This window comes from Nannospalax galili, unplaced genomic scaffold, assembly GCF_000622305.1.
Source record: "Nannospalax galili isolate Female #2095 unplaced genomic scaffold, S.galili_v1.0 scaffold809, whole genome shotgun sequence".
Classification (NCBI taxonomy): domain Eukaryota; kingdom Metazoa; phylum Chordata; class Mammalia; order Rodentia; family Spalacidae; genus Nannospalax; species Nannospalax galili.
Window position 1 is genome coordinate 939,557 of NW_008360015.1, and position 27,219 is coordinate 966,775.

The 27,219-nt window shown below is 43.7% G+C and overlaps 1 protein-coding gene across 1 annotated transcript in view; it reads right to left on the reverse strand.

Moving 5' to 3' along the window:
- The window catches only part of Ccz1 (CCZ1 homolog, vacuolar protein trafficking and biogenesis associated), a 33,340-nt gene extending 15,119 nt beyond the window's left edge, over nucleotides 1-18,221 (reverse strand). The window contains exons 1-8 of the mRNA XM_008824016.3: nucleotides 18,018-18,221; nucleotides 16,863-16,960; nucleotides 16,684-16,777; nucleotides 13,946-14,023; nucleotides 13,179-13,226; nucleotides 9,959-10,042; nucleotides 7,514-7,689; nucleotides 2,204-2,285 (exon numbers count right to left, since the gene is read on the reverse strand). Coding sequence (XP_008822238.1) covers nucleotides 2,204-2,285; nucleotides 7,514-7,689; nucleotides 9,959-10,042; nucleotides 13,179-13,226; nucleotides 13,946-14,023; nucleotides 16,684-16,777; nucleotides 16,863-16,960; nucleotides 18,018-18,131 — 774 coding nt within the window. The 5' untranslated portion in view covers nucleotides 18,132-18,221. The remainder of the gene's footprint in view (nucleotides 1-2,203; nucleotides 2,286-7,513; nucleotides 7,690-9,958; nucleotides 10,043-13,178; nucleotides 13,227-13,945; nucleotides 14,024-16,683; nucleotides 16,778-16,862; nucleotides 16,961-18,017) is intronic.
- Between the last annotated feature and the right edge of the window lie 8,998 nt (nucleotides 18,222-27,219).

The window sequence follows — 27,219 nt, forward strand, 5'->3', positions numbered from 1 at the left end:
ATACCGTTTCAGGAGGCTGGAGGTGGCCCAGTAGTTAAGTTCAGTTCCCAGCACCCACACAGGATTTACAATTGTCCCTAATTCCAGCTCCAGGGAAGTTGATGCCCCCTTCTGGCTTCCATGAGCACTGTGCACGTGTGCACACACACACACACACACACACACCCATAAACAAAAAATAAATGGAAAAAATATGTAACTAAAACTTGTTATTCTTTTTTAAATGTTTGGTATTTTTCAGGTCTATATAGTTTTAGCATATAACCTTAAAAAGATCCCAAACATTTTTCCCAGTGGTGAAAATGCCAGGCCCAACTCTCATCCATGCGGGAAAATCTTCTATGTGCACATTCACACTGCTACACTGTGTCTGTGTCATAGCCTCCCACTTTACACATATTGCTCTTTAGACACATAATAAAGCAGTGGATGCAATCTTCTGTCATGGTACCCAACTATCACAGGCTGACAAGCACCAGTATTGCTTCAGGACTGTACTTCAAGCAGGGCTCTGGGATCTGGCAAGGTGGTCCTGCCTCTGTCACATCCTTGCTGGGAAAACATCCTTATAGTTTGGATCTAGAATGGCCCCCAAAGACTCATGTGGCAAAGACTTCGTCCCCAGTTGGTGAGTGGACCACAAATATGCTAAGTTCATCAATGGAATTCAATTACTCCACTGATGAATTCAGAGCTGACGGGGATCTAGTTTGGAAATTAGGCCACTGGGGCATGCCCTTGAAGGGTACATCTTGTCATTGGTTCTTCCCTCCCTGCCTCCTTCCCTCCTTTCTTCCTTCTCTCCCTTCCTTCCTCCTTCCCTGCTTTTCCACCATGTGGCACGCAGCCTCCTTTGCCACAAGCCCCCACTACCACAGTACTCTGCCATGCCTTAAGCCCAAAGCAACAGAGCCAGCCTTGGGCTGAAACCCCTGAGACTATAAACCAGAACAGACCTTTCTTCCTTTAAGTGGCTTTTCTCCAGGACTCTGTGATGAGAAGCTAGCATTCCTAGGCAGGGTAGATGCCCCCTGAGTACCGGCAACCCCGCCTGTTAGACAGTGTGACCCTCTGGGGACTGCTATAAAAGGCCTTTAATCCCAGCACTCAGGAGGCAGAGGCAGGCGGATCTCTGTGAGTTCAGCCTGGTCTACATAGTGAGTTCCAGGACAGCTGGGGATACAGGGAGACCCTGTCTCAAAAAATACCACACACCCCCGGACAAAAACCAAAAAACAAACAAAAAAGGCCATGAGGCTACAGGTATGCTGGGCACTGGAACAATGGCTGGGAACACAAGAAGTACTCCATAACCTCTGCCACTGTTTAGCCCAACTGCACAACGCCCTTCCCAAAACCTCTGTCAATTTTTTTTTACTTGTGGTGCTGTGGACGGAACCAGAGCCTTATGCTTGCAAGCAAGCACCCAACCACTGAGCCACACCTCTAGTCTCTCCTTGTTTTTCCTTTTTTTCTTTTTAAGACAGGGTTTCTCTGTAGTCTCAGCTGGCCTGGAACTCACTATGGAGACCAGAGACTGGCCTTAAACTCACAGAGATCCACCTGCCTCCTGAGTGCTGGAACTAAGGGCATGTGCCACCACACCCGGCTTTCTTCAATTCTTTATGAGAGAGATTTTTCTTGTTCTTTCAAAAAGCCTTAAAAACTAGAGAGAGAAGGAAGGTGGGATGAGGATGGAGGGAGAGCTCATGAGTTAATAGCTCAAACATGTGACTGCATTTAAGCCAAAAGTGATGGTTTTATGAGCTATGAATACTTTTCACTTCCAGCCTAATTAAGCTACAAAAGGACATGCTGGTGTTCAACATTCTCTGTAGAGAACTGGGAAATTAGGCAGCAGAGTGGCAAAGCCAGCCAGGCAATATGTCATCTTCTTACAAAGGGAACGAAGAGACTGCAGGCTTAACCAGCATTTTCAGAGTTCTCAGAACCTATCTAAAACCCAGATTTCTCACAAATTGTTCCTCCTCAAGACATACCTGTGCTACTGCATTTGAACACAACATACTACAGAAAAGCTGACACACATGGTTTCTGATGTGACTGACCAATAACAACTAAATATCATTAAGAATCATACTGCTAACAAAACATCTCAGAAGTGTCCTGTGCCCACTGAAACCCACTCCCTCCGCCCCCCCTACTCACTGTACACAGCTCCATTGTTAGACTGGACGCATACCTCAGGTTCGATGTGCCTGGGGAACAGTGAGGTGGTGAGGTATTTGTATAGAATTCGCATGTCGTCCTGTTCTAGTCCACTCCTGGAACACAGGAAAGCATGGGTGAAAGTCTAGAACTGCCTCCTGTCTTGTCTTTGCTCTAAAGTTCCATTTTTTTCTTCCTTTATATTATATGAAGATGCTGGGCTGTGTTGTAGCTCTATGGTATTGTCTAGCATTCATGAAGCTCTGGGTTCATCCCCAGAACCACATTAAAACAAAACAAACAAACAAAAAGAAACAAAAGGGGCTGGAGAACTGGCTCAGTGGTTAAGAGCACTTGCTACTCTTCCAGAGGACCTGGGTTCTGTTCCCAACACCCACATGGTGGCTAACAACTGTCTGTAATTCCATTTCCAGGGGATCCGATGCCCTCTTCTGTCCTCTGTGGGCATCACACACACATAGTGCACTTACATACAAGGAAAACAATCAGACACATAAATTAATTAAAAATAACAACCAAAAAATGGGCATGGTGATGCACACCTATAATCCCAATACTCAGGAAGTTGAGGCAGGAGGGTCAGCAGTTCAAGGTTATGTTTGGCTACATAGTGAGCTCAAGGCCAGCCTGGCTACTTGAGACCATGTCTCAAACAAAACAAAGACAAAACTATACACACACACACACACACACACACACACACACACACACACACGAAGATGGCATTGTTTGACTGGAAGTTCAGGAAAGAAGTATGTTAGCACTTGATCCTAACTTGCTAACAGCTGCTGCTCCACAGACATGGATTCTAAATGCCACCTGAAAAACAAGCCAAACAGGACAGGCAACACAGCTTAGCAGGTAAAGGCACTTGCTGCACAAGTCTAGCAACCTGAGTTTGATCTCTAGAATCCATGGTGGAAGGAGAGAACAGACTTCTGCAAATTATCCTCCGACCTCCACACATATGCCATGGCACACATGCACCTGTACACGCACATGCATAATTTTTTTTAGGTCCCAGCACACCTGCCTCTTAGGTGAAACCCACATAGGTTACCTAGGGAAAGTGGTAACCACACTGCACATGTCTCAGCTTCCTGGCCTACCCAGTAACACCATATTCTGGAAAATTCTGCTGCACTACAGATATAGAACTTGACCACAGGTCTCAGAAACAGATATGGGTTTTAATTTTCTGGGTCTCAGTATAGACAAAAAGGAGGAGAAAAAATAAACTTCAGCAGACATCCTGACTCTGAAATAGTTCTGCTGCTGAAAGGAGGTAAAGAGACAATGAATGGGGCCTTACACAGAAGAGGTGCTTGCACTCTCCCATTCCCTGCCATGTGAGGACCAGTCCTGGTCTCTCTTCTACAAGAGTGGTGCCCCGCTTCTAGACTTCCTCACTCAGATACTGCACCTGGCCCTCCTCCCACACTACCACTCTGCTTTCAAGATTTGATTCTCATGAGTCCTGACCACAACTAAAATGTTATAGGAGCAGAGGAGATGACTCAGTGGGTAATATGCTTATCACAGTAATATGAGGACCTAAATTTAGATACTCAGCAGCCATGTAAAAAGCTATGTGTAGGGAACTGGAAAGATGGCTAAGTGGTTAAGAGCACTGGTTGCTCTTGCAGAAGCCCCAGGTTCACTTCCCAGCACCCACCTGTGGCTAACAACCACCTGTAACACCAGTTCCAGGGGATCTAATGCTCTCTTCTGACCTCAAACAGAAAATAGGAAAAGTAAAAAGCAAATAAATAAGTAAAAAACTCAGTGTGGCAGTGCACAACTGCAATCCCTACGATGAGGAGGTGAAGCAGGAGGATTCTGGGGTTCACTGGCCAGTTGGTTGAGCCAAATCAGTCAGTTCCAAGTTCAAATAAGGAGAGGGTTAGGAGGAGAGGTTGGGCATCCCAGCTCTCAAGAGGCAGAGGCAGGTGAGTTCCAGGCCAGCCTGGTCTACACAGTGCGTTCCAGGCCAGTCGGGGCTACACAATGAGGGAAAAAAAAAAAAAAAAAAAAAAAAGGCCTCAAACCCTAGAAACATAACAAAACAAAACTCCACAGCCAGCAAGATGGCTCAGTGAGTAAAGGTAAAAAGAAAGAACTGACTTCACAAAGTTGTCCTCTGACCTCCACATGCATGTCATGGCACATATGCCCCACATATATCACCACACAATAACAACAAGCCACCAAAAACTTTCCTCCAGCTTAGCTCTTCACAGATTTCATTTATGTACACATGGCACTCCTGCTTTGTCAAACTTTTCTTTTTAATCTGTATAACTTTGTGCCATCTACACGTCAATGCTAAGTGGCTTTTCGTCTTCACCCATTTCTGGTGGAGATATCAAGTTATTTAAGAGCAGCTCCTCCTCCCCTTCCCCTCTTCCTACCTCCTTTTCTTCCTCCTCTCCTTCCTCCTCCTTCCTCCTTCTTCCTTCAGCTCTTCTTCCCCTTCCTTCCTCCTCTTCCTTTTTGCTTTCGGTGCTAGGAATGGAACCCAGAGCCATATGCATGCAGGTAAGTGTTTTATCCCCTATAATAGCCCCATTTGAGAGCTTCCTTTAGCAGAGGCTGCTATCACTTAATGCAGGCTCTTTCTGTTGGGGGTCAGTAAGTCCAGACTGTTACCACCTAGACAACATCAAACATGAATCAGAAGCAAGAGCAGGTCCACTCTGAGTAATAAGAACCTTTTAAGGCAATTACTCATGAAAGCAGTAATTCTTAAAAAAGCAAATCAATATACTAAAAAGTCTCAGAAAAACAGGCCAGACTCCTGACAAGAAGGTCAACTGAGGGGCTGAGGATGTCACTCAGTGGTACAGCACTTGCCTAGCACGTGTCAAGGCCCTTTCACAGGAGCATTAGTTGTTCTGGGGGACTGGTGAGATGGCTCAGTGTAAGGGTGCTTGCAGCCAATCATCTAACGAGAGTTTAATCTCAGAAATCCATGTAGTGGAAGGAGAGAACTAACTCTTGGAAGTTGTCCTCTGACCTCCACACATGCATCATGGTGTCACATACACAGATACACACACACACACAAAATAAATAAATGTAAAATCATTTTTTTAAAAAAGAAGTTTCATTTTGCTAACGTGATTCGGCTACCACAAAAAGAAACTAGAGTAGGGTCAGTTAATACTGCATAAAATTGCCTGAAAAACTATTTGTTAAATTAAAAAGACAGATTTCATCTGAAATTTGCTGTCTTCATAGGAAACAAAGCCTATACAGAAATCCAAGTTGTTTAAATTGATGGGTAATGGATTCAAATTTCTTTGGATTATCCAGTTTCTCTTCTAAAATAAAACTACAGGATTTCAAGCTGGTAGGGTATGGATTTGGGGGGGCAACTAGTACTGACTTACCTATTAGCTGAACTCAAGTTTTCTGATAAAATATGGCCACATACCTTATATAAGCTGATTGGTGAGATGGCTCAGCAGATAAAGGTACTTGCCATAAAAACCTGGCAACCCGAGTTCAATCCCAGAAACCCATGTAAAAATGGAAGCCCATTCCACAAAGTTGTCCTCTGCCCTCCACAAGCATGCTGTGACATGCATGCCCCCCACCCGTCATATAGACACTATAATAAAAAAAATTTTTTTTAAAAGAAAGTGAGCTGGGTATGGTGGCACATGCCTTCAATCCCAGCACTCAGGAGGCAGAGGCAGGTGCATCTCTGTGAGATCAGGGCCAGCCTGGTCTACATAGTGAGTTCCAGGCCAGCTGTGAATACAGGGAGATGCTGTCTCAAAACCAAACAAAACCAAACAAAAATTGAGGCCCCAGAGCAGCAGCTAGAGAGGAGCTGGGGTAGCCATAGTGGGCCTCAGGAGCTCATCTCAGTTGGGTCTGAGCCACAGGGGACAGACAGGGCCATTACTCAACTGGGGTCACCTGGGTTCTGTACTCTCACAGTCAGTCACAGTTTCCACAGAGGTTAATCTTAGACAGCTGATTGCATTTACTGTTATGCACTGACCTTTTCTTCAAAACAATATTTTTGTTACTACAGGAACACAGTTTGGTTTGATGACAGCTGATCATTTCTTTGTTTATATTCTACTTTTGTTAGTGAGGACTTTTTTTCCAAAAAGCTAGCTTTAAAAACATTATTTTTGTGCAAGTGAGTGTTTTGCTTGCATGTATGTAGGTACACTACATGCATGCAAGCCTGTGGAGGCCAGAAGAGGATGCTGGGAACCAAACCTGGGTCCTCTGCAAGAACATGGGAAGAAGGGTATGTGCATGGAGTGCAGGTGCCCATGGAGGTTAGAGGCATCAGATCCTCCTGGAGCTGGAGTTATAGGTAGTTGTGAGCTGTAAGAATTGGGAACCCAACTGAGGTCCTCTGAAAGAGTAGTACAGGCTCTTAACCACTGAGCCTTCTCTCCAACCCCCAAAAGAGCTAGCTTTAAAAAAAATATGAAAAGCTGGGCATGGAGATATGTGCCTGTGTCCCCAGCACTTTGAAGGCAGAGGCAGGAGAATTTCAAATTTGAGGCCAGCCTAGATATCCTGTCTCAAAGGAATGTATGAAGTATGAAAAGTAATGCTTTCCACCCTCATGTCTCTGATGATGTTTTTATAAAAAAAAAAAAAAAAAAAAACTCTAAATGTTTTACTGGATGGGTCCATTTTCTCTGCCTTACATGTATCTAGTTAGTTTTTTCCCCTTATTTTTCATGCGCATGTGTATGTGTGTGGTATTTGTTCATGTATGTATGCATGCTTTTATGTGTGTGAGTGCACACATTTGTGTATGTTACAAGGTTGATGTCAGGAATCATCCTCAATCACTCTTCCACCCTATTCATTGAGGCAGAGTCTCTCAATCGAACCCAGAGCTCACTGATAATGATCATCCAGCTTACTCTGTGGATCCTCTGTCTCTGCCTTCCTAGGGTTGAATTATAGGCAGGCCTCCTTGCCTTCTAGCATTTACGTGGGTTTCTGAGAATCTGAACTCTGATCCTTATGTTTGCACAGTAAATACTTTAACCACTGAGACATCTTCCCAGTCATGTACCCAGTCTTAAGCTCCTCCTGTTTGGTAATTTTAATTATTACCCTAGTTTTGTTCTAAATAATCCTCCACTTATTTTGACAAAAACTACTAAGAAGTTTCCTGTTAATATCCCCTGCTGTTAGTTCCTGTGTGATAGACTACCAGCTTACACACACACACACACACACACACACACACACACACACACACACACACACCTCGTCACTGCTGTGTTTATTGCCCTGACTGCTTTTTCTCACAGGCCAAGCCACAGGCTGAACCTACCAGATGAGTTGATCATTGTAGAGAAACGCAGTGTACTTGACTATATTTAGGCTTTCCTCCATTCTGTTAATAAAGGACTGGATTTTCAAATAAGTCATTTTATCCAATGGAAAGAAGCTGATTCCACCAAAAATGTCGAGTAAGTCACAAGACTGTAAATGTAGCGTTTGCAAATACTGTGGGGAAAAACAAGGCATAACACTTAATAATAATGTGTTCACACAGGGTCTTTTGACAACTGAAATAATGAATCTCATGCTGACTACTATTTACCATAGTTACACACTGACAACACCTGGAGAGACCTCAAACGGGTAGGTCATGAGTAACTAAGTTTGAAATCAATACCAATTTCAAAATACAAAAGCTGAAACCTAACAATTGAGTGTTTACTTAGTATGTTTCACTTCCTAAGATCAAGTGCATCTGAATTCACAGGACAGCACTGTGGACAGACAGTGCCACCCTGAAGGACACTGGTCAGGACAAGTTGACCATCAACAGAATAATGAGGATGAGAACAAGAATCAGGATACAAACAGCACAGGAGGGCCTAAATGTGACTACTGGAGTGAAGAAGCCCTTATGCAAGTGCGAGGACTGGAGTTCAGATCCCAGAAACCGTGCAAAAAAACAAGTGGGCATGGTGGCATCGGTAATCCCATTGTGTTGGAGGCAGACAGAGGATCCCCCTGGAGCAACTGTTAGCTAGACTAGCCACAAGGGTGAGCTCAGGATTCAGCGAGACACACTGCCTCAACATATAAGGTGGAGAGTGATAGAGGAAATCACCCCAGGTACACACACACACACACACACACACACACACACACACACACAAACACACACACACGTGCGCACAACACATACACAAGAAAAAAAGTGAAGACACAAAGAAAAGTAGTCCATATAAACAAGAACTTCAAAACCAGCTAGAAGTAGAGGTGAAGATGAATGCTTGCCTAACATACCAAGCCCTGGGTTCTATGCCCAGAATCACCAAAAATAAAGGTACTGAAGGTATTTCAGAAAAAAAAAAAAGTTGAATCCAAAAGTAAGTATGAGAGGGGCTGGAGAGATGGCTCAGCAGTTAGGCGCACTGGCTGCTCTTGCAGAGGACTCATATTCAGTTCCCAGCACCCATATGGTGGCTAGCAACCATACGTAACTCCAGTTCCATGGGATCCGACACCCTCTTCTGGCCTCCATGGGAAGTGCACGCACACACTGCACTCCTGTACAGTCAGGCAAAACACCCACATACATTTAAAAAAAATTTAAACTATAACAAGTGTGAGGAGCAGTCAAATGGCTCAGCAGGTAGAACAGCTTGTCATGCAAGCCTGATCACCTGAGATGGATTCCCAGATTCCACAATGGAAAGGAACTGACTCCTGATGGTTGCCCTCTGACCTCCACATGTGTGCCATGATATGCGTGTGCACGCACATACACACGTACATACATACAATAATAATAATATATGAAATAAAAATATAAAAATAAGTATAGGTGTTTTATGGCAACTATTTAGAGATACCATCGCTTGGGACAAATCAGGGTCATGTTACCAAATCTGTGGCAAAGCTCAAACCTTTTCCTTGAATCAGTAGAGACTACACCTGTTCATAGAAGAAAACCACTAAGAAGGTGCAACTCAAGCACATACCTAGATATTCAGCCCTTTGGGAGGCTGGGGCAAGAGGACTGCTGAGTTTGAGGTCAATATGGGCTACAAAGTAAGGGCCTGCTTCACTAAATAAATAAAAGAAAGAAAGAAAAGGTGCAACTCTAATAATTGTTTAAATTTTTCTGAGTAACCACCACACAGTAGGATGGCTTTTGGTGTAAGCCTGCTCACACAGATTTCACGAATCACAGCAAACTCCAAGAGGCTTCCAGGAGTCCCGGGTGGGGAGGAAGCTCTGCTCCAACAGAAGGCCAGCGCACAGGCCTGAGGAGGTCCTTGCTGCTCTGGGTTTGCCATAGCCCTTCTCACTCTCACACTCAAGGTCTGGGTCTTGCACTTAAAAAACAAATTCAGGGCCAGAAAGATGGCTCAGTGGTTAAGAGCACATACTGATCTTGCAAAGGACCTAAGTTCAGTCCTGGCACCCACATTAGGCAGTTCACAACCACATGTAACTCAAACTCCAAGGAATCCAGTGCCTCTGACCTCTGCAGGCACCTGCACTCATATTCACACACACATATACATAATTTAAAATTTTTTTAAATCTTTAGAAAATAAGAAAATAAAAACCAAATCCATCTGCCTCTATATTGCTCTGAACATTTCCCCTCTGGTGCTAGGGATCAAACCCAGCATCTTGTCCTCAATTAGTAAGCACTCTGCTACTGACTCCTATTACCAACTGCAGGTCTATTTCTCTCAAGAAGTGTTTTCATACTACTAGGGCTATAAATAAAATTCAAAATACTCACCCGGTGGAAGAATTTCTCCAGTCGTTCTTTCAGGAGCTTGACACCTCCATCTTCCATGGCTTTCAGAAATGTCCCATTAAAAAGCTAATGGTGGAAAACATTTGGGGAAAATTAAATCAATGTCCTAGCGACTCAATGTCTGTGGAACAGGTTCTTTTTTACCTTTTAATTAGGTGCATTAATACGCCACAGGTCCTTTTAAGTAAAGAAAATATTTGTGAGAAAGTCCAAGTTATAAATAATTTACTAAAAAAAAACGCTAAATGAGAGATGCTGACATTTATAATACTACTAAATTATTATGTTCGTGTTTTGTTTGTTTTTGAGACTACAGTACCTCGTTGCCCAGAAGGCTGGCCTCAAAACTCCTGGACTTAGAGAGTCATTCGTTCACATCAGCCACCTAAATACCTACAACTATAGACCTATGTGTCATAATGCTCGGCAAGATATGGTTCAACTTTAACTGTTTCGTTTTATATAAATAATCAGGGGCTGGAGAGATGGCTCAGCAGTTAAGAGCACAAACTGCTCTTACAGAGGACCTGGGTTCAGTTTCCAGCACCCACACAATGGCTAACAACTGTCTGTAACTCCAGTTCTGGGGGGATCTAACACCCTCTTCATGGGCATTGCATAACACAGGTGCACTCACATACATGCAAGTAATACACTCATACATATACAATATTTAAAATAAAATAAAAACAAAATAAATAATATCATTGTGCCGGATAGCTTCAGTGTCAGCTTGACACACCTGGGTTGAGGGAACCTCAGTTGGGGAATTGCCTCTATTGGACTGGCCTGTGGCCATGTCTGAGGGGCATCTTCTTGATGAGTAATGTGGGAGGGCCCAGCCCACTGTGAGTGGTGCCACCCCTGGGCGGGTGGGCCTGTGTTGCTTAAGAAAGCAGGCTGAGCAGGGGCCGGGGGAGCAAGCCAGTAAGCAGCATTCCTCCATGGCCTGTGCTCCAGCTCCTGCCTCCAGGTTGTTGCCCCGAGTTCCTACCTTGGGGTCCCAGATGAACTGTGACCTGGGATATGTAAGCTAAATAAACCCTTTCCTCCCCAAGTTGGTAGTGGTCAGAGTATTTTGTCACAGCAATGAAGAACAAACTAAAACAATCACCAAACTTTTTTTTTTTTTTTTTTTTTTGGTCTCTTTGAGACAGGGTCTCCCTGTAGCCCCAGCTGGCCTAGAACTATGTAGACAAGGTTGGCCTTGAACTCACAGAGATGCGCCAGCCTCTGCCTTCCGAGTGCTGGGATTAAAGGTGTGCACCACCACGCTCGGCTTCACCACTTTTTAACTCATAAAAATATTTGCAGGGCCTGGAATGAAGGCTCAGTGGTTAATAACACTTACTGTTCTATCAGAGGAATAGAGTTCAGATTCTAGCACCGACACTGGGTGCCTCACAAATGCCTGTGTTCCAACTCCAAGGAATATGATTCCCCCTTCTGGTCTCTGTGGGCACTCTCCCACATGTACATACACACACATAAATAAAAAGAATCTTCAGAAAAACAATTTGCAGTCTATATGTCCCTTAAGAACATGGACTTGCTTGTTCACCAGTGGAGATAATATCCCTCATACAGACAAGGAACAGAGAATGGAGTTCAATACCTATGGAATAGGGGCTGGAGAGACAGCTCAGTGGTTAAGAACATTGGCTGCTCTTGCAGGACCCAGGATCAGTTCCCAGCACACAGTGGCTAACAACCATCTGTAACTACAATTCCAGGAAATATGATGCCCTCTTCTGGCCCCCATAAGCACTGCATGCATGTGATGCATTTATATACATGCACGCCGAACACTTATGTATTAAAATAAAATACATATAGAATACATACATTTGTATTAACGTCACCATTGTTTTCAAAGTCCCAATTACTGTCCCCTAAAACTAGTAGCAACTTTACAGTCATTTAAGAATTACTTTTAGAAGCCAGGTGATTTGGCGCACACCTGTTATTCCAGGACCTGGGGAGGCTAAAGCAGGAGGATCACAAGTTCAAGAACTCCCTGGCCTACAGTGAGTTCAAGTTCAATCTGTGCAATTTAGTGAGAACCTGTCTCAAAATAAAAAGCAAGGGCCAGCAAGATACCAAGATGGCTCAGCAGGTAAAAGCACTTACCATCCAAGTCCAGCAACCTGAGTTCAATCCCAGAACTCACATAAATATGGAAGAGAATCACAAAGCTGTACTCTGACCTCCACACACATACCATGGCACACATAAATCTTGCACAGACACACAGACTCTCTAATAATTTTTTAAAGATTTGTTTTTTTAAAATATTTTATTTTTATTTTACGTGTATGCATGTATTGTCTGCATGTAGGTAAGTGCACCCATGTTGTGCAATACTCGCGGAGGACAGAAGAGGCTGTCGGATCCCCTGGAACTGAAGTTATGGACAGTTGTTAGCTGCCATGTGAGCACTGGGATTTGAACCTGGGTCTTCGTCAAGAACAGGCAGTGTTCTTAACTGCTAAGCCATCTTTCCAGCCCCAGATTTGTTATCATTTTTAATTATGTGTATTTTTTATTTTTTTTATTTTTTTTGGTCTTTTTGAGACAGGGTCTCCCTGTAGTCCCAGCTGTCTTGGAACTCACTATGTAGACCAGGCTGGCCTTGAACTCACAGAGATCTGCCTGCCTCTGCCTCCAGAGTGCTGGGATTAAAGGTGTGCGCCACCAGGCCTGGCTGTGTTTGTATTTTTATGGTGGCTTGTGCATCTGAGTCCAGATGCCCACAGAGGCCAGAGGCATTGGATTCCCTTGGAACTGTAGTGACAGGCAGTTTGTGAGCCATCCAGCATGGATGCTGGGAACCATACTTGAGTTCTCTGTGAGCCATGTCTCCAGTCCCATAAATAATTTTTTAAATAAAAATAATTTAAAAAAATTTAAAGATGGGGATGTAGCCTAGTGGTAGAGCATTTGCCTAATATGTGTGAGGCCTGGGTTTGATCCCCAGTACTGCAAAAGAAAAAAGAATGGCTTTTAAAGCTAGACATGGTACATACACCTGTAATTCCAACATTCAGGACACTGAGGCAGAGGATTAGGAGTTTGAGGTCAGCCTTGGCTACAGAGGGAAACTGTGTCTCACAAAACAAAACAAACCTGTTTTTAAGTATGTCTGAACCGATAAACAGGGTGAACTGGATGGGCCCTCAGTTCAAAAGAAGGACCCACTTACCTTGTACATGCTGTAGCACTGCTGTAGCACTGAACTGTAGACCTTGTCCTGCGAACAAGAAAACAGCAAGAGTCTCACTGTATTTAAGGGGACAGGACATGCACACTGACTCTTGGCAAAGCCACATGACTATGATAAACTTGGTCCTGTGATAGTTGTATGCTGAAAATAACAGACATTTACATTCCAATTTACAAACCAGCTGGTGAGCTGGGAATGGTGGTGCACTTTTAATCTCAGCACTTGAGAGGCAGAGGCAGGCAGATCTCTGTGAGTTCAAAGCCAAGCTAAGTCTGCACAGTGCGTTCTAGGCCAGCTGGGACTACAGGAAGACCCTGTCTCAAAAGAACAAAACAAACAAAAAAAAGTTGGTGAGATGATTCAGTGGGTAAAGGCACTTGCCAAGCCCGACAACCAGAGTTCAATTTCCAGAGCCCATATAGTGGGAAAGAGAGAACAAGTTGTCCTCTGGGCTCCACACATCCACCACAGCATGCCCCCTCAATAAATAAATACATGTAAAAGAAGTCAAATGCACAAACCAATAAGCCTACTTTAGAAAGGCTTCACACACAGATGATCAGTGGCAAGTACTAATGAGACAGGGTACTTATGCATATTTAAAAGATTATGCTAATTAAACAATAAACACAGACTTTCCTGTGTAGCACAACCAACTTCTTAAAAGCCACCTGGTTTCAATCTAAGTCACTCAACATATTCAGGAGCCCATTTCCTAAAAAGATAAAATAAGAATGCCACATTACCAATAGCTCTTCCTCTTGGTATTCCACAATTGGTTCTCCATCTTTGCTCTGCTTCTCAATGAGAGGGTTCCGAACCACCTATGAAGTTTGATAAACTCAAATCAGACAATAACTTGATTGCATTTTGTTTTTGTTTTTTTTTGTTTTTTTTGTTTTTTTTTTTTCTGTCTTTTTGAAGCAGGGTCTCCCTGTAAGCCCCAGCTCTCCTGGAACTCACAGAGATCCACCTGCCTCTGCCTCCCAAGTGCTAGGACTATAGGCATGTAAGACCACACCCACCAATTACATGTTTTCAATCTTCTCAAATTTTAAAAATCTGGGGCTGGGAATAGAGTTCAGTGGTAGAATGTTTGCCAGGCATATGCCTGGGTTTGATCTCCAGTAACAAAACATGAGATGGCTCAGCAGGTAAAGGTGCTTATCTCCAAGGCTGATGACCTGAGCTCAATCACTGGGACCCACAAGGTGGAAGGAGAGAATGAATACCTTCAAGTTGCCTACTGACTTCTATACATATGCTGTGGCACCCCCGCCCCCAACAAAGAAAGGAAAGGAGAGAGGGAGGGAGACAGGGAGGGAGGGAAAAAAGAAAAATAGATAAAATTATTGAGAGAGTTGGGGAGATGGCAAAGGGACCTGAGTTCAATCCCTAGCACCCATGTACAAAGTTGGGCATGGTGGCATGCTTGTAATCTTAGCCTTGGGGAGGCAGACACATGGCTCCCTGGAGCTTGCTGGTTAGCAAGCCTAGCTCAATTGGTGAGCCTCAGGTCTTTGTGAGAGACCCTACACAAAAAACCAGGTGCAACATTATAAAGAGATTAAGAGTACCTTATAACTGGGGGATACTGTCCCCTAATAGACATCATAGGCTAGCAAAGTAAAAGCCCATTATCAGATATGGACTCCCTCTTTTGAAGCTATTGACCAGGGGTCCAAATACCCTCAAACAATACTGACCTTTTCCCCTGCTCTTGGTTACCCATCATAACTTCATGGTAAGACCCTATTGCTAAAGACACTACATATACATACTGCAGAACAAGGAGAAATCAAGCTGGTGCTGACTTCAGAGCCTCATCTCTACTGGCTAGCTTTCATAATGCTGGAAGGTGCTGTGAAAGCTACCTGAAAAGAAAATTTATCATCAACCTTACCCAGCTATAAATTCTGCAAGCTATAACAACAACTGGTCTGGCAAGGTTTGCCCACTGGTGCGATTGTGATAAGACTACTATAGAAGCAACCAACTGCTTTCTAATTGGATTTAAGGTCTGCTTCATAGGATGGAGCCCATATCTGACATTGGTATCAGACCTAAAAACTAAGGTTAGATAGCCCTCAGGCCACAGGAGAGAGCCCAATACAATTTTCTGCTAAACAGATACAGTATTAAACTGATTCCTAATGACTTATTGTTATGCCCATAGATTAATGCATCTCTCAACTCTTAGCAGAGACGCTTCCTTATACAAGAGATGGTGATTAACACAAAGACCTACAACTGGCCAATGTGCAGAGAATGAAAGGCTGCAGAGTGCTTACCCATGAATAGGACACCTAAATCAAACTTCTGCCTCCCAAGACTCAGGTTTCATTTCAGAATGGGGGGTGGGGGTGGAAAGATTGTAAGAGCCAGAGGAAGTAGATGACTGCAAGGAAACTGAGTTTTCCAGACTGCTGGTCAATGACTCATCTGCACTCCCAGCAATGGTGACAGCATGCACAAATCCCACATAAGCTCAACCAGACAAAATCCCAGCATAGATATGAGGAAGCTGATAAGAAACCCCAACCCTACCTGAGGAACTATTGACAATCAATGGCTGCTGGGAGGGGAAGATTCAGTCTTGTCGGAGAGTAAGACTCTTAAGTAGGTCGACCAGGCTATAGTGGATGAACTCACACTGAAGGGCATTTGAGGACATAAACCTGACTCTGTAGGTTTTAATATAATATAATGTAATGTAATGTAATGTAATGTAATGTAATGTAATGTAATATATGTATTAGAATACAGGAAATTTGGAGGGGAAAGTAAAGAAGTGTATTTAGAGGAGGGAGATCTAGATGTGATCAAAATATATTGTATAAAATTCACAAAAAATTTCTATTAAAAAGGGAAAAAAAAAGAAAAAAACAACAACCAAGTACCCAACTCCCAAGGAACACTTGAGGTTGACCTTGGGCCTTGACATGCACATATGTGCATCCACAGATACAAACACACACACAACGAACTTGTTATGCCACCAGACACATAACTTCTTTTGTTCATCTATGCTACTGGGAATAGAATCCCGTGACCTGTACATGCTAGGCAAGCACTCTACCACTACCTACATCCCTATCCAGAAATAGTTTCTATATTATTTTTATTTATGATTTCTATTTTATGTGTCAGTGTATTGTCTGCATGTAAGTGTACTTGTGTTTTGCTATGCCTACAGAGGTCAGAAGAGGGTGCTGGATCCCTTGGAACTGGAGTTATGGATGGTGGATGGTTGTCAGGCACCATGTGGGTGCTGGGAATCCAACCTGGGTCCTCTGCAAGAGCAGTCAGTGTTCTTAATTGCTAAGCCATCTCTCTAACCCCGAGAAACAATTTTTTCAAAACAGCTCCAAGCTGATCAGAAAGTTGATTTTTAAACTGCAACCAATTTTACCATAATTCCTTAAAGATAAAGATCCCCCATAACTTTACTATACAACATAAGATATACTGTGCATGTAAATACCATGACCATCCAGAAATTTTCTTCCGGTTCATTGAAGAATTGTCTATTCTTCTGTGTATGTAAAGATTTTGCAGGTTTTGATGGGCTAAAGGTCCTTTAAAAACAAAAGTTAAAAGAACATGTTTGGAACAACTCCAGTCCAAGTTGCAAGAATTCACTGACATGTTTCAAACCATTACCTTGTAAACTGTACAATGGCTTCACATAATCCAACGTTTCTAATTTTTTCATTCTTTTCTACTTCATTTGGGTGATAAAACAAAATTTTATTTTCTTCCTAAGGCATGAAGAAACAGGAACAGGAATATAAGCATTTCTTCTTAGCTGCTGAAAGTGTTAAGTTTAACATCTACCTCTCCGGTCATATATTCGAGGGGCAAAACAAACAAAAGCACAAAAAGTCTTTAGGAAACCAGAAATTGCCTTATCATCCTTGTGTAAATTCCACCCACCAGTCCTAAGGGCCAACTGTGAAACTCACTAAATCACATTTGGTCTGGAATAGTACATGATCATTTTAATCAAAATCTCTGATTTCTTTCTGGGTGTCATTTGTGATACACCAAAACTTTCAAGAAAAAAGCCTGTATGCAGGTGTATACGAATACTGCCTGTGGCAAATTAAACCCAACTGGTTCGGGACAACTGGACTGACAGCCTCTAAACAGGACTGTGATTTGCTGGCAACAAAACATAGGTTTGGACATGCTCTGAGGAAGTCACCAGCCTCAACTCAGAACAAAATAAAACTTTTTTTTTTGGTCTTTTTGAGACAGGATCTCCCTGTAGCTGTCCTGGAACTCACTATGTAGACCAAGCTGGCCTTGAACTCAGAGAGATCCGCCTGCCTCTGCCTCCCAAGTCCTGGAACTACAGGCGTGCGCCACCACGCCCGGCTTACAAAACAAAACTCTTATAATTTACTAATTTGGGGGTGGACAATTAACTTTCTGAGAGTCCTCCAAGTTTTAGTTTTTCTTGGGGTGGTGTCTATAGTCCACCAATCTGATTTCACACTTTCACTTGAAGATTTTTCACTAGTAAAGACAAGTTCAATTTTAATTCCCCAGAACTGAGACAAAAGGGAGACAGTCAACCTGAGCGGAGGGATTAATCTGACGGACCATCACTGACAAGGCTTCGATCCGGGAACGGAAACCGGGCCAGCCTGCGCTGTCAGGTGTCAGCCATATCCCCTGGCCCGGCGCAACACCTGACAAGACAGCCTGTGTCAAAACCGGGAGGAATGACCGGAGCCGCCCGACGCACTGACGCCTGTCGGGTCGCCGGGCCCAGGACCCTCCTCAGTCGCCCGCGCCGCCCCAGCTGCGTACCTCTCCCTCGCGGGGACCGAAGCGCGGGTTGTAGATGAAGAAGCTCAACAGGGCAGGCGGAAACTGCTTCTCCTGGGCCGCCCAAGTCCCCGTCCCGGCCGCCGCTGCCGCCATTCCGGCCCGGCCCCCACCTCGGGAGCCTCCCCGCCCGCCCAGAGACTGCAGCCTTGGGAAAGAGGGCACTTCCGTCTCGGTTGCCGCTGGCCCGGAAGCGGTTGCTCCTGACCCGGAAGAAGAACCTGCCGTGCGGCGTCGTCTTGCGCGACGTCCGGGTAGGTCCCGTTCCTACCTTTTTTTGTGGGCTGTGGTGTTTCTTGTACGCGGTAAGAAAGTTAGGTCGGGATTTTAATTTTTATTATTTTTATTGGTTTCTGAATATATATCCTGTATAAAACAGAAGGCTGCGAGTGTCAAGAGAAATGTAACCACGAATACTGTATTTTTGTAGTGTGAACGCGCACAGAAAAAAAAAAAGCAGGTGAAGATGGGGCATGCATTCTTTCTGGAGCTTGACCCATTTACATCGTTTTTGAATCCCCATTGCAGACACCACAAATGGCGCCAGTGTCAACTACCTCGGTGGGTTTGTGCCTTACCCAGTAGTTCCAGCTCAATGTGCGTGTGGCGTTTGCACCAGTTGCCGTTTCTCAGGTGATGATTACCTTGCCTTTGGGTCCCGTAGATTGTGACATAATTGAGAGTGCTCCTTAGGTCTTATACTCGCAGTCCAAATCCTTGCAGCAGACCAATTGGCCAAACTCAAGAAAATCTGGGTTTGAGCTGCCTAGTCTATCACAGATGTGATTTAGAACCCGGACGCAACCCCCACATCCAACCTGGCAGTATAGATATCCTTTACGTTTAGAGAAGCCATGTGTTGGGATTTGGACATGAGACAGATCTGGGTAGCAACCTGGTGCTGCCACTAGATGTGAGACGTTGGACCAATCCCCAAAAGAACCTCTCTCCAGCCTTTTATTTGTAAAATGATTATTGGTTAATTCCTGCCTAGTGGAGGTTCACTTTAAGAATTAAACGAGACAACGAGCTACATAGTCAATAAGTAACTGCTTCCTTTACTCATTCTCCCTTCTCCACTTAGCTTATCTAAATGGGTGAGATTCTCCCACTAGAAATATATGTTTGGGCATTAAAGCAATAATTTTTCAAAAACAAGGTAGCAGAGGTCTGGCTAACCCACATACCCTTTGCTCCCCAGAAGTCTTATGAGGACTTCTCTTTTTTTGATTTTTTAATTTTTTGTTGTTTGAGATGCTCTTACTATGCAACCCAGGCTAACCCCCAAGTGCTGATGTGATAGACCTGTGCCACCACGCTTGGCTTTCTGGGGACTTCACAAAGGTTGTATTAGCAACCAAGTGGTAGACTATAGAGGCAGGGAAGCCCAAGAGTACCTTCCTTTGGCCTTTTGCAGGAGTTATTCACTATCCTCACCTCTCTTGAAAACTAAAACAAAGGTCTAGAACTTTGGAACTCTAGAAAACACAATTTGAAAACTCAGGCTAAGTTCTTTCCTTTTTCTTCATGTTTATGCTCCTGTAAGAGTAATAGGAAGAGTCCAGGGGTCTGGCTTCACCATTTGCAAAGTTTTTTGAGCTCGGCTTCACCATTTACTAGGTTTATGATCTTTGGCCAATCACCTAACCTCTTTTGATCTCCGTTTCCTCCTCTGTATAATGAGGTAAGGTAAATAGGGAATGGAGAGATGGCCCAGCAGTTAAGAATGTGTAGTGCTCTTGCAAAAGATGAGAGTTCGGTTCCCAGCAACCACTAGGGTAACTCACAATCACCTATAACTCCAGCTCCAGTGAATATTATGCCCTCTTTTGGCCATCACAGAAACTGCACTCGTGCTCACCAAGCACCACCACCTCTCCCCTACACACATACACGCACATGCCAGCTCCTTCCCAGAATAGAGAGAGAAGAGGAGGCCAATTTGTCTGAAGCAATCCAGAGCTATGATTCTGGTACCCAGCTCAACAGAGATTCAAATGAAGTTTGCTTATAGAGTATCTTTTTGTACAAAGAATTTGTGAACACAGGTTCACAGGAATGAGATATGGGGAGGCTTATTTCCACAGCAGTGTCAGAGTCTGTGATTCTGGACAAGTTGCCATGTACTATATATTTTGTCCCTAATATGAAAAGTGAACTTCTCTATGGTAGGATTTGTCAATGTCATCTTATTATCTAACAGTGCTTACTTCAAAATACATCTCGAATGTGTATTGGCTAATAAATTTGGAGACAGGGAGAATGGAGAAATAGACAGCAGAGATGGTCTTTCCTCCTTCAGTGTTCTGGCTGTTGTCAACAGAGCTCTGGTTGACAAGCTGATGAACATCCTAGTGAGTTCTCTATTTCCTAAAGAGGTCAGTATTGAGCTCCAAGAAAAAGCTGCTGGACAGACCTTTGGGTATAATATATATATCTCTTTAAAAAAATTTTTTTTTCATCTTTTTAAGACAGGGTCTCCCTGTAGCCCCAGCTGGCCTGGAACTCACTGTGCAGACCAGGCTGGCCTTGAACCCACAGAAATCTGCCTGCCTCTGCCTCCCAAATGCTAGAATTAAAGGCGTGTGCCACCACACTCACCCCTCTCTTTAAAATTTTTATTTATTTTTATTTTATGTGTATAAGTGTTTTGCCTGCGTGTGTGTAAGTACACCATGTGTGTGCAGTGCCTGCAAAGGCCAAAAGAGGGAGTTGGATCTCCTGGAATTGGAGTTTCAGACAGTTGTTAGCCTCCATGTGGGTTCTGGGAACTGCACTGGGGTCCCCTAGAAGAGCAGCCAGTGCTCTTAACTGCTGAGCCATCTCTCCAGCCCCACAGTATACATCTCTTAGATCATGTATACAAAGGGTTTTTTCAGACTGAGGAAGTAGGTCGGTTGGTGGAGTACTTGCACAGCATACATGAAGCCCTGGGTTCAATTCCAGCATTGCATAAACCAAAGGCAGTGGTACATACCTGTAATCCTGGCACTTGGGAGGTAGAGACAAGAGGATCAGGAGTTCAAGGTTATCCTCAGATATATGACAAGGTGGAGGCCAACTACATGAGACCATATCTCAAAAAAAAGTCACTTCAGACAGGTATGGTGACACATGCTTGCAGTACTCCCATTTGGGAGACTGAAGTGAGAGGATTGGGAGTTTGAGGCCAGCCTGGGTTACACAGCAAGACTCCATGTTAAGCAAAAGAAAACAACACATTGAGGCACTTCACTTCTCTGTTGACAGGAACAACAACAAAACAAACAAAACAACAACAAAAAAAACAGTGAGTTGATTAGTCTTGATCTTTTCTCTACTGAGTCATAACCCAGTAGTTCTATGTCATTCAAGGGTGACCTTCATCATAGGAATGCAGATCTCCTGTTGGCTGGGGGAGGTCTCGCGCTGCTGGGCGGGTCTCTGGCTCTCCGCACCTGGGAGTGCAGACGGGCTCTGCAGATCGGCGGGTCCGCGGTGAGGAGTGCAGATTTTGTGCCAAGGCAGGCTGCCGGGCACTGGCGGCTCTGCGGGTCGCTGCAAGCTGCCGGGTGGGCTGCGCCAATCTGCAGGGGGCTCTGTGCCAAGCTGCGGGAGGCTCCCCCTGTGCCTGTGGTCGTTGGCCACCGAACCACGAGGTCGGGGGAGGTGCAGGAACGGCGAACGCAGAAGCTTCGCGAGTAAATGTTGACGGGGGACAGCTCCTCTGGGGAGACTGAATCACAGGCTGGTCGCAGGCGCAGTGAGACACAGATCAGCCAAGTTCAATGATCTCAGTAATACAGCTCCGCTTTATTAGGGTGAAACTAGAAGATTTATAGTGTGGAGGCAGTAGCAAAAGCCTCAGCTGATAGGTGCTCTGTAGTATGCTTTATTTACATGAGGCGGTGGGCTTCTATGCTGTCAGACAGTGCCTGAGTATCATATAGGAAAAAAACCCAGTAGTTTTTATGCCAGAGGTCATGTTTCCGATAAGGCATCTGTGATGGGCACTTCAAAGGTGAGTCAGGAAGAGAGTAGGAGGCGCCCCGCTGAAAAGGGGAGTCTTTCCATTATGCGCCGAGCCGGCTCGCGGCTATCTGGACATGGAGAGACTGCAACCCTAACAGCAGGGGTCCCCAACAATCTCCCCTGTAGTTAAAATTGTCCTTCAACTCATGTGGGGGCACAAACCTGACTCTATAGGCATATATGTATTATATATGTGTATATATATATGCACACGAAATTTGGTGGGGGGGGGCTAGTAAGGGTACAGATATGGAAGGGAATATAAATATAATCAAAATATATTGTATGAAATTCTCAAAAATTCAATTTAAAAAACCATCCTTTGAAAGTGGGCTGGATATGTAATGTATAACTTTAACCCAAGCTATTTAGACATCACTTTATTTCCTTAGTAGTGCTAGAGATTAAATGCAATGCCTTGCACATGCTAGGCAAGCACTCTAACTGACCTACATACCCAGTTCTTGGTCCCAATTACTTGGGAGTCTGAGGCAGAGGAGTCATTTAAGCTTGCAGCCAGCCTGGGCACTGTAGGAAGACCCATAAATGGAATCAAGTTCTATTTTTTTAGAGGGTCTTGTGTTGCTCAATCTCACTTCAAACAGTATGTAACTTCTGGTCCTCCTGCTTCCACCTTCTGAGTGCTGGAATTACAGGTGTACTCTACTGTACCAGGTTTATCAAACCTTGGTGAATGCTAAGCAAGCACTTTACTGATTGAGCTTCATCCCAGCTCCTCATGTTTTATTAATCTGAGTGCAATTAGAATATATGTGTGTATTTTTGGTTGTAAATTATAGCTATTATGCAACTATGTCAGCATGTAATATATATTTTTAAAAAATGATGGTCTGGAAAAATGGCTCAGGGGCTAAGAGGAACAACTGCTCAGTTCGCAGCACCCACATGACAGCTTACAACCACCTGTAGTTCCAGCTCCAAGGGATCTGATGCCCTCTTCTGACCTCCACAGGTACTGCATGCATGTGGTACACATACATACGTATAGGCAAATATTCAGACACATTAAAAAAAATTTTTAAACAAAAAATCATGCATATTACATGCATGTGTGCTCATGTTAGCCTTTGGAAGGCATCTACTTTCCAATCAGATGCTGAGACTTTCCATCTGCAGAGCAGGAAGTAAGGAAGAGAGATGGGTGTGAAGTCAGGGACAGGCAGGGTGAACAAAACTTTGAAGATAGACTGGAACCTGAGCTGAACTCTCACTATCTCCATCTCTGATAATGAAGGGAAAAGGCTGCTGTCCTTTATCATAGAGAGAAACACATACCTGGAGTTGGGATGTGGAAGGTGACTCTCACACCAAAGAGGTGAGCCAGCAGGACCACCTGCACTGATTCCAAAAGTAAAATGTGGCTGCTGTTTGCCACCACTCTCCATGGTAACATGTCCTGTGGCCCTCCCTAACTGTATCACTATGACCTAAACCACCACCCACAAGATGTCAAGATTTGATAAAGTGAGGCTGTATGTACACAGATGTTGGAATTGCTCTGACTTCTCAGTTGTATGCTTGAAATAGTTCATGATTTTAAAACCATCGGAGGGCTGGGGATATAGCTTAGTGGGTAGAACACTTGCTTAGCATGCACAAAGCCCTGGGTTCAGTGCTCAGCACCATATAAACTGGATGTATAAACTGGATGTGACAATGCATTCCTATAATCCTACCACTCTGGAGGTGGAGGCAGCAGGATCAGAAGTTCAAGGTCCTCAGCTACACAGTAAGTCCATTTACATTAATTATAAGCAATTGATTGTAAGCTAAATAAATGTCAAAATCTACCCTACTGTGGAGCTGGAGAGATGGCTCAGCATTTGAGAGCAGTTGCTGCTCTTGCAGAGGTCCTGTGCTCGCTTCTCAAGCACCCATATCAGGTGACTCATAATGGCCTATAACTCCAGTTCAGGGGATCCGAGGCCATCTTCTGGCCTCCTCAGACATCTGCATGTAGTGCACATAAATTCATGCAGGCACACACACATACACATAAATGTAGAATAAACAACTGAAAAAAATCTACCCTACCACTGACAAAATTGACTTTTGGGACAAGTGAAAACATTAGTGTAAACTATAGACTTCCCAGTGAATAAATTAACAGGCCAGGTGGAAACTATCCTGGTGATTCTAATTTCATCTGTCTTCTTAAGTGTTTGTAAGTAATACCGTACCTTAACATTATCAGAAGAGATACAGGATAGGTTTTTGCTTGAAATTGGATTCCTGTGTGCTCGTTTACAGGACGCTGAAATGCAGATGGTGTACATGGAACTATGTGTCTTGCAAACTGGAGCACATGAACAAGTGTTTCCCATCTGCTTCATTTTGCTTTGTACCTAAAAATTACTTTGAAAACCTCGTTAGTTGGGCATGATGATGCAGTCCTATAATTGCAGCATTCAGGAGTCTGAGGCAGGAGGATCACCAGTTCTATGCCAGCCTGACTATACAGTGAGTGTCTCAAAATAATAATAATAATAATAATAATAATAATAATAAATTTAGGCTCATCAGGTAAAGCACTTGCCATACAGTGTAGGGGCCAGAGTTTGGGATCCACAGCAAACATGTAAAATACTAGATAGGTGTGGTAAAATGAATATAACCCAGCAGGCAGGAGGCAGAGACATGGGATCCCTAGAACAAGCTAACCAGCCAGACTAACTGAATCAGGGAATTCTGGGTTCAGGTGGGAGACCCTGCCTCAATATATAAGGTGGAGAGCCATCAAGGAAGATGCCTTATGTCAACCTCTGGCCTCTATGTACATATGCATAGGCACACACATGCATGTGTACCCACATGATGCAAATGTACACACATACCAGAAGCACATAGCCTGCCAAAATGCTTTAATTTTAAAAAATTCACGTATTTTCAAAGTGTTGGGCTGGTGAGATGACTCAGTAGGTAAAAGTGCTTGCTGCCAAGTTTGAGGACCTAAGTTTAATCCCCAGGACCCACATGGTAGAAAGAGAGAAATGAGTCCTACAAGGTCCTCTGACCTCTACACATGTTGTCTGTCTGTCTATCTGTCTATGTCTCACACACACAATAAAGAAAATTTTAAATGTAGGGCCTAGAAAGATGGCTCAGAGGTTTAGGGAACTTCCTGCTCTTCTGGAGGACCCAAGCTTGATTCCTAGCATCCACATTAGGCAGCTCACAATAGCCTATAACTCCAGCTCCAGGGGCTCTGATGTCTCTGACCTCCAGAGGTAACTATACTCATGTGCACATACCCACACAGATACACACAAATACATAATTTAAAATTATATAGTCAGTTGTGGTGGTGCACACCTTTAATCCCAGCTCTTAGGAGACAGAGGCAGGTGGATCTCTGTGAGATTGAGGCCAGCCTGTCTACATAGTGAGTTCCATGCCAGCTGGGGCTACAGGGAGACCCTAACTCAAAAAAGACTAAATAATAATAAATCTTTTTAAAGAAATAATTTTTAAAGTTATAAATATGTGCAAATGTTGAAAAAAATACCAGATGGTGTTTGGTGTGTTGTAATATTACCCTCTTTTCTTGCTTTGTTTTTGAAACAGGGTCTCATGTATCCTGGCCTGGCCTCAAAATCACTATGTAGCCAAGGATGATCTTGAAATCCTGATCCCTCTATTTCTACCTCCTAAATGCTAGGATTATATATTGTGTACCACCATGTCCAATAATTCTTAGTCTCAACAATTAAACACATTCACAAAGCTGGCTTTAAGGGCCCATCCACCAAATTACAAGCTACCTTACCAAGCTACAAGCCAAGACTGTAGTTAAATAAAAATAGCTCAAATTAAAGTCACCATTGCAGCCCCATTTTATACACAAGCAAAGAAAAATAACAGAACAGTTAGCTTTCAGCTTTGGGAAACATATTGTGATCTAGACCTTCACTTTAAAGTCCAAATACTCCAATCAATGCTGAGAGCATGTTTTGAAGTACAACACTGATCATCTGCAAATTAGATAAAAATAGCAAGTGTAAGCATGAAATGAAAGCCATTTATATGCCTAGTAAGTTCCTTTCTGGATTAACAGCTTTTCGTTAAGAGTTTTCCCAGTTTTGATTTGGTCCTAGCTATGTGATATTTCAAGTTTTCCCTCAGTATGTAAAAATGAGTCCTAAACTGAATAGAAATATCAGGAGTATGTAGACCTGTCCCATACTCTCCTTATTTTGAGTGTGGGACACAATGTCCCACATTCCTGTGTGTCTGTGTGCAGTATGTGTGTATGTGTGTGTGTGCACATTTGTGTGTGTGAATATGGGCATGTGTGAGGCTTTCCGAGGAAAGCCTCAGGTGTCAGTCCTCACTGCCTGTCTTGTCTAATGTAGAGTCCCTGTGTTTTTCAGCTGTGTATACCAGGTTAGGTGGCCTTCAAGCATCTGGGAATTCTGCCTCTGTCTCCCATCTCCCCGTAGTGCTGGAATTACAGATGCTTGGTGCTGTGTGTTCAGCTTTTACTTGAGTTCTGGGGTCTTGAAGTCAGGTCCTTGTATTTGCACAAGAGGTGCTTTTATCCAGTGAGCCATCTTCCCCACCCAAAAGTTTTGTTAAAGAATTAATTGTGGCTGGGTATGGTGGTGTACCTTTAACCCTACCACTTGAGAAGCAGAGGCCAGGGGATGTCTGTGAGATTGGGGCCAGCCTAGTGTATATAGTTCAGGCTGGCTGGGGCTGCAGGGAAACCCCGTCTCAAAAAAAATTGCAACTTAGTGACAATAATTGGGTGCATGGGTTGGAGAGATGGCTCAGTGGTTAAGAGAACTGGCTGCTCTTGCAGAGACCCCGGGTTCAATTCCCAGCACCCACATCATGGCTAACAACCATCCCTAACTCCAGCTCCAGGGAATCCAATGCCTTCTGGCCTCTGCAGGCATTGCACGACATGGGTGCATCTACATACATGCAGGCAGTACATTAATACACGTAATATTAAATACATAAAGTATTTTAAATTTTAAAATATAGTAATATAATTGGGTACATTCTGCATTTACATTCCTTATTTTCTTCACATACTATGCCCCACTTTAAAAAAAAAAGTTTCCAGGGGCTGAAGAGATGGCTCAGCAGTTAAGAGCACTGGCTGATCTTGTCCTTTTATGGCCTTCACAGACATTGCATGTATGGA